This window comes from Teleopsis dalmanni, chromosome 1 (assembly GCF_002237135.1).
Source record: "Teleopsis dalmanni isolate 2A chromosome 1, ASM223713v2, whole genome shotgun sequence".
Taxonomy (NCBI): domain Eukaryota; kingdom Metazoa; phylum Arthropoda; class Insecta; order Diptera; family Diopsidae; genus Teleopsis; species Teleopsis dalmanni.
In genome coordinates this window covers 234291180-234299482 of record NC_051846.1, presented here as the reverse complement: position 1 = coordinate 234299482, position 8303 = coordinate 234291180, and the positions used below count along the sequence as shown (strand labels likewise).

The 8303-nt window shown below is 27.4% G+C and overlaps 2 protein-coding genes and 1 pseudogene across 2 annotated transcripts in view; 2 read left to right on the top strand and 1 right to left on the bottom strand.

The window, feature by feature from the left end:
* LOC119672722 overlaps nt 1-8303 on the top strand; it is a 510988-nt pseudogene that overhangs the window by 353881 nt on the left and 148804 nt on the right.
* Nucleotides 1418-5683, bottom strand: LOC119667718 (blood vessel epicardial substance-like). The gene is made up of 7 exons (XM_038077025.1): nt 5648-5683; nt 5573-5578; nt 4061-4218; nt 3877-3979; nt 3663-3812; nt 2184-2319; nt 1418-1712 (listed from the first exon to the last, which is right to left on the bottom strand). The coding sequence occupies exons 1-7, from the start codon at nt 5681-5683 to the stop codon at nt 1558-1560; spliced, it is 744 nt and encodes a 247-aa protein (XP_037932953.1). The 3' UTR covers nt 1418-1557.
* The window catches only part of LOC119667717, a 2174-nt gene continuing 483 nt past the window's right edge, over nt 6613-8303 (top strand). The window contains exon 1 of the mRNA XM_038077024.1: nt 6613-6616. Within this exon, the coding sequence (XP_037932952.1) occupies nt 6613-6616 (4 nt within the window). The remainder of the gene's footprint in view (nt 6617-8303) is intronic.

Here is an 8303-nt window from a genome sequence, read left to right as displayed (position 1 = left end):
TTCACAATAATAAGTGTAAACACTATGTGATGCGTTATTGTTTAAGAGTAATTGGTTTTGAGCGTGTCCTTAAGGACGGCATCACAACATAAATGCAAAAAAATTATAATCTTAAGCAATAAAATTTACTTCAGCTAATAAATGTTTAAATCTTGTGCGATTAAAGCGATTGCTGGGGTTTAAAATCCTAGTATATCATAAAAATGATTAATAGTGCGTTCAAGCTGACATTTGTATTATAATAAAGCTCATTTATTGTAATAAAATGTATTTATTATAATAGAAGTTTGGTAAATGCAATGCAATTGTTGTTGCAGTGATAGATTAAATACAATTAAAACGCAGATTTGTATTTGAACCTCGCATTAATTGAATTATTGTAGATCATTCTGCAATCCTAATTGACATGTGTCAGAAATGAGCAAATAATATATAGAATGAAGTTAAATGGAATAAAAACAAAATTATATGTTTTATTTATCATAATATATAGAAATAACAAGTGTGAACGCCTATTTCGAAAAAATCATATTATTTTTTTTTATAAATAGATGTCAGGTTGATTTAGATGTAAAGTAAACTGGTTGGGTTGGACATAAAACGCTCGCTATATAGATTGCTAGTTGCCACCACAGAATGTTTAAGCCATTGCGGACCACCGTGTGGTGCACTATACGGTTAGCTTTGAATATTTTTTTAATATTCAAACAATATTTTATCTTTTTTTAGGAATATATAAAGTGAGAGTAATATTTCAAATAAATATTAAGCTCTTCTCATTTACTTAAACTTCCATCATTTTACTATTTACTATGGAAATTTCACCGTAAAATTGTAAGCCTGAAATTGCCTCGAACTTTATGGGTTAACCAGCACTTGAAGTGCTGAAGCAACAAGATCTTTGATCTCTACGACTTGGTGACGAGTTGTTCTCAATCATCACATTGGGATTGTTCTGAAAATGAACATTCAATGAATCCAGTATGGTTAGTCATGTCGTGGGGGACGAAAAAACTGGTGTAAATCGGATGTCTGTGGAAGAACACGTAGAGCAAGCCAGTGTCTCTGGTGGAGTGTTCAAGTTAAGGGAGCACTGAATAAGGTGCTGACGTAGCAACTTGAGAGAAGGACTGCATTAGTCCGAAAGCAAGAAAATGGTTTATTAAAGTAAGTAAGCAATGCTAACTTGAGTGCGATATAAATTTAAATTGTGTTTATATCGTTTTTAAAGCAATGTGCTTAGCAGCAGGAGAATTAACATATTATGATAGTAAAAGTTGTTAGTCTTTAATTTCTTCGAGTTATTATTATTATTTTTTCTTGTAGTTACTAACTGTTACGAAGCCATATACAAAAAATAAAAATAAAAAAGGAAACCAAATTGAATAATATTTTTGAAAATATAAATATGCACTAATTGGAATACGAATATTCTAATAAATAATTAATTTGTTTGCATTTATGCCATGGCCGTTTTGAGAGAAATAAGTAGTGTTAAGTTCAAATAGAATGAAAATAGGTGTTAAGTGTGCTGTTGCTTTCGTTTTCAGTGGCTATTTAGCATGGAGATGTTAGCTCTTTGTAAACAACATTTTTGATATTTGTTCGCGCGGAAGCGTTATTGCCTGCAGCAGTGTCACTCGTTAGAGTGGGCGACACCAAACGTATGGGCTTAGTGGAATAAGTACGCCCAAGTAAAGGCACATGCTCCTCTAAAGTATTGTAGAACAACATGAAGAACAATAAAAAAGAAAGAAAAAGGAAAATAAATAATTAAAATAATACAATTGCATAAAAATGTGTAAAAAGTCAATAAAAAACGAATTAGTATTAATGTGACAGATTTGCTAAATTAAATTTAAAATATTAAAAATGTTTAACTTTGTTTTGTTTTGTTCTGTTTTCTTTTTAGTAGTATTTTTCATCAACAAGTTAAGTCGTTCTTAAAAAATTAATAGCACATACACGAAAATAGCATAAATTTACATGCTTTTAATGGAAAGCAAGTATATTAAAAACATTCATACAAGTTTTATTAACAAATTTAAAGCTTGCGCACATCAGCATTTACACAAATTAACAGTAACGACAAAAATTACTTTTTTAATGAATACGTGATGTAACAATGCATTTAAATGATAACGAATACGAAACGAGAAGTGATTGCGGGGATCACGACATACCTTGTAATTGCCTATTAATTAAAGCTGTTAAACCATGACCCTCCACACTTTTCTTCATTATAAGCATAGGTTTATCTTCGCCATCGTCATAGCCACCTGAAGGCAGGAATCCGTTGCTTGCAATTGACTCGCTAACCTGAAGCAAAGAAAAAGAAAAAAAATAATAAATACTTATTATAATTGGTATTACTGTTATACTAATATACATATAATATAGGGGTTTGATTTTTTAACGACACTTGAACAACTGCAGCTAATAGCATTTGGTATTACTGTTATACTAATATACATATAATATAGATTTAAAAACTTAACGATACTTGAACAACTACAATTAAACCCAAGGTTTTTTACGGCACTACTAGCGAATGACATTTAATATATTTTAACAATCGATTCTTATATTATCTACGTATTATTTATTAATCTAAGAATATAAAAACTACTGTAGTATAACTTTTGAGCTCAGTGTTATTTTTTTCTTAATATTATAAAGTTCAGTCTATCATCTTTTAGAAAAAAAAAATATGTACTACCTGAAGCACCAGGAATTATGTTGTCAAATTTCATGATCAAGGCTCATCCACCTATTAAACATATACTAATTACGAACAAAGTCAGCTTATTTCGAACATGTGTTCAAGCTACAGATCTATACATTATAATCTCACCTAACTGTTTAATTGTCTCGTTATGCATACAAATCTGCATGTCTATTTAAGGTAATAATATTCATCAAGTTTTTATTGAATTTAAGTTAATCTTCCCATCCTTTTCTCATACACTACCTTTAATTTTCATTACTTTATTTACCTAAAATCGAAACAACAGTTGTAAAATTATAATATATATAATAAATCGATATGAATTACTCAATTATGATGGTTGGTTTTTGTAACAACACGCTCTGATATGAAATTCTAATATTCATAACCAATCCCAACCACGTACATTGGAGTTTTGTTTTGGAAGAGTCTTCTAATTACTTTGTGACTATTTTTTCCACAATTTTATTTCACTGACCTGAATTACAAACTGAATTTTGTAATACTTAGCTTTAATTTTATACTGTCGTTATATACCACGAAAAATCTGCTCTACTGTCGGAAAAGATTATAATCTATTAATTTTGAAAATACTTTTCTAAAATTAATCGATATGCTAGATTCTAGACACCAGACTAGCTCGTAGAGTAACAATATTTCTTATGTTCGATTTATGATAACAAATAATATATAGAATATTATTAAATTAAATGTTAAATATTCTGAGAAAAATATAATTTGATGTCGAATTTTGTTCAAATACAATATCAGCAGTTTTTTGTCTTTAAAAAAAAATAATTCGATTTCTCTTCACACCAATCAATACCATCAACATCAAGTGAATACCATACTTTTTTTAAAAAATTATTTTTGTACATAATCATTTTCTCTTTTTATATAACAAAAAAAGTTTTATTAACTAATTTTTACCTACCTGTGTCACTTGCATCAATTTCTTAACTACATCTCGTCCTAGTATATGATCGAATACTGATTGCAGAAATGGTTCTGCCATAATGGATAATTTTAACTTGTCACGATGCCAAATTAACACACGCGATTCTTCCATAGCCATTATGGATACCTTCATTGTATATCAATTAACACATTTAAAATAATTATGTAGAACTTAATAAAATGTTACACACCTGAAAATAATCGTCGGTAGAAACACCAAACCATTCCGGTGAATCTAGGAACTGATGAGGAAACACTATATGTAATGCTCGTTGATTTTGTGAAACAACTAATCTGTAATTATACAAATATTAATATAAAAAAATATTTATCTTTATAGTGTTAAAAAATAGATTTACTTGATTTATTACTTACTTGCCAGATAGCACTAATGATAGACTGTCCACTTTAGTGACTTTTTCTTGAGCATAAACTTCCTGATATTTAAGGGAACGTATCAGTTTCATACAATTTAAAATCTTCTTAAATTGATGCCTTGTGACACGTAACGGTTTAAAGAGTGAGGCGTAAACCTAAAATAACATAAAGAAATTGTAACCCAATTTTATTAATTATTATCAAATTATTTTCAATATTTTTTCCTAATAAATAACATTAATATTTAAGATTTAAAATTTAGCATAGACTAAATTTTTTGTGATTCATCACAGTTTAAAGACTTTGGCCCATGAATCATACTTCACGAAAAAATTACTAATTTTATATATATGACGATTATTATTACGATCAATTATTTTTTTTTGATTGGAAAAACCATTAGAAATAACGTTAGCCGAACATTTTTTGTTTTGAATCATTGTAATTGTAAAAATATTCTTAGCTGTGGGTTTTTGATACAAATTTATCGCAAGGCAGACATATCCTTTCGGTCTTAAAAAGTTATGAAAGTTCATATACTAATATTATTATTCATTATTATTTAAGTACCTTCGACGGCAATAAACGGGTTAGACAAAGTAAAAAGAGATTATTTTGGTATTATTATTAATATTTAATTTATAGATAAATATTTCATTAGTTTTTTTAAAAAGTTAGCAAGTCAAAGATTAAATACAATTATTTATAGATTGAATGTGAAAATAATTAAAAAATCGAATTATTTATTTTCACAATTCAGTATATATGAATTATATATCAATTGATGTAAATATTGGAAGCTCAAGTGGTAACACGATGTTCCTATGGATCTATTGTTAGCCTAATGTATTAAATATTTAAATAACATTAAGATTGATGAGTATTCGAACTAAGAGATATTTTTGTAAAGTAAAGTCTAGCATGTACCTATATTAAATCTCAACTACGTATGAACAGCATGTTCTAAACAGCTGAGGGAAAAATTATCGAATATAACATTCAATCTTCTATATCTAACGATATACCTAGATTATTCCGATGTTTCGAAACTGTTCCTGTGACATTTTAACTGGTAAGCTCATTTGCATTACAAATAATTGACTGCTATAAAATACAGAACTGCGTCGATATATTGTTCCATTATAGGTCCGTTAGGGTCAAAAATCGTCCTACAGTCTTATTGAAATCTATATATTAATTATTTCAAAACAAGCTATACATGGAAAGATATTGAAAGCAAGGAGAAAGGTTCAAGGCACAAATTTTTATTATTTTGAAACCAAAGAGAATAATTTTCAATTATATCAGCCTAAAATCTTCTTTAACTGATTACGGAAGTAAGTACATATGGTAAACATTACATTACCTATAGGTATGTTCCATGTATACGGACCAGGGCACATAAGCACTTCTTGGTTACGAAAATAAATTTATAACTTTCTTCCAAACAATAACTTTCAATAAAATCCAACTAAACTGCAATAATTTTTATAAAATGTTTATCTATACCTTCATCTATAAAGTATATGTAAAAAATAAAGAAAAATTTAATTATCTGTTATAGATGATTGTTATTCTACCTACTACACCTGTACTAAAATCGGTCTTTTGATCTTTCATATTGAATGCATAGTTTTAATTTGGTATACTTGAGATTTGCATATAAGTCAGATCTTTTAATTTCATTTTAAAAATTTCAACATCGAACGATCTTAGTATTAGAATATAAACAATAAATTCCAACAAAAACAATTAAGTTAAATTATTTAATTTTATCTACAACTACTTAAGTGACAGTTCTTTCATTCTTTTTATTTTTAATAATAAAATTGGAAGCTATACGCAAATTAAAAATAAATAACAACAAAATGTTTTAGGAATAATATTTTTTAATAATTATTAACAAATCATATGCGATTTGGCATTATTTTGAATAAACACTAATACGATTGTTGAATAATTTTAGCGGTAAACTGGCAAATGTTAACAAAATTCTAAAAGATAAAAAATTAATTATTATTCATAAAATTTTCGAGACATTTTAAAATGTTTTTATTGTTAATTTTATGGGTAGAAAAATTGAACAAAAAAAAATAAAAACGAAAGCTCAACACAGTTGGAAAATTATTTATTTACAATAAAATATCGTCTCTTCATAAATGAACGACTTTTAAAGATATTAAAAATTTATGAGCCGAATGTTCTTTGTCAGGTTATCATTGATTTTATTACGATCCATATTAAACGCAAGATATGATTGGCAATAACATAGTAACTGTAGGACTCACATGCAAGCAACCTGAGGACAAACTATTGATAATTCAACTATTGTATTAGATTTACACTGATTGTTCCAGAAAAGAAATATGAACTTTCAGCAAACTCTCAACCTAATTTTAAATATTTGTTTTCTAATACCGATAGAACAGTAAAGCGACATGTTCATCTACTAAAGTCTTCTAGCCTAGGTAACCCCCTAAGTGGTGTTAAAATTTAAATTTTAACAGCTATCAGCACCGGACCCTGTCATATGTTGAGACACATGAGGAATGGGTATAATATTGAATGCTGTAAATGTTGAGAAGTCTATCTTAAATAGATATATTATAAAATTACAAGTTAGAAAGAAGCTGCAAGATCTATTTGTCGTGCATGCACATTTGCACGTATTTGAATAAAAATGACTCAAAAGTTTCATAAAATCTATATCTGAAATTATATTGAACACATGTTCAAAGTAATCGATACTGATAAAGTACTTTACTTCCAAGTGTTTTTTATAGAGTTAAATCACATAATCAAACCAATAACTTAGTCATTATAAATGGAAATATTGTATTTAAATTTTTATGTACGTGCAGAAAAAGAGCAATAAAATAATGATGATGGTCTTAATAATACACTGCACTCTTCTTTGTTAAAAGTATTGTATCCCAAATCAAAAATATTATACAAATCATTTGCAGAGTTTGACACAATGACATTAGAACCTGGAAACTATAAACAAGAACGGGATCAATACTGCTTGACAAATTCAATTTCTTTCAGACCATTGCTATATACGAGTCCTCGCAGAGCAACTAACATATGCATTCGTTTTATTGTAGTTTAGTTATTGTAGAAGATGCGAAACCTTTTATAAAAAATTAAGAATTATGCATTTTTTGTGTGATTGTCTAGTTTAGGCTAATGGGACGAACAAATTTTAAGTACTTTATTGGAGACTTGACGACTTGTTAGGAATAATTACAATTGCAAATTTATGTTCTTCATACATCTTAATGTTTTCTCAGTATCTGCAAAAATGCATATACATAGTATTATGCTTATATTACTTTATTATTATTATGTGTCTGGTTCGTATCACCATTCTTGATTAGAGCATATGAAGATTCATATGATGTTCTGCGTAATCATGTAACATAGTGTGAAGGCAGCCTTTATATATTAAAATGACCTCGTATTTATAGTATATTAAAATTTGAATATTAATAATATAGTTAATAATATCAAGTTAATTAAGTACTCTAACTAATACTGACCTGCAGCTTAAGTTTCCGCCAGACATTCTGAAATTCATTTAAAGGCTGAATAACTTCTTTTCGGTTTAGATCAGTTGTTGGCACAAAAGATGTACTATCTATTCTATTCTATTCTATTCTATTCTATTCTATTCTATTCTATTCTATTCTATTCTATTCTATTCTATTCAATTCTATTCAATTCTATTCAATTCTATTCTATTCTATTCTATTCTATTCTATTCTATTCTATTCTATTCTATTCTATTCTATTCTATTCTATTCTATTCTTCTATTCTATTCTATTCTATTCTATTCTATTCTATTCTATTCTATTGTATTCTATTCCATTTTATTATATTCTATTCTTTCTATTCTATTCTATTCTATTCTATTGTATTCTATTCCATTTTATTCTATTCTATTCTATTCTTTCTATTCTATTCTATTCTATTCTATTCTATTCTATTCTATTCTATTGTATTGTATTCTATTCCATTTTATTCTATTCTATTCTTTCTATTCTATTCTATTCTATTGTATTCTATTCCATTTTATTTTATTCTATTCTTTCTATTCTATTCTATTCTATTCTATTCTATTCTATTCTATTCTATTCTATTCTATTCTATTCTATTCTATTCTATTGTATTCTATTCCATTTTATTCTATTCTATTCTATTCTATTGTATTCTATTCCATTTTATTCTTTCTATTCT

Coding starts and splice junctions, on each gene's coding strand:
- LOC119667718 (XM_038077025.1), bottom strand. CDS start 5,683: ATGAAAGATCAAAAGACCGATTTTAGTACAGGTGTA. Junction 3,980..4,060: donor TCATTAGTGCTATCTGGCAA/GTAAGTAATAAA, acceptor GTATAATTACAG/ATTAGTTGTTTCACAAAATC. Junction 1,713..2,183: donor AATTAATAGGCAATTACAAG/GTATGTCGTGAT, acceptor ACAATACTTTAG/AGGAGCATGTGCCTTTACTT.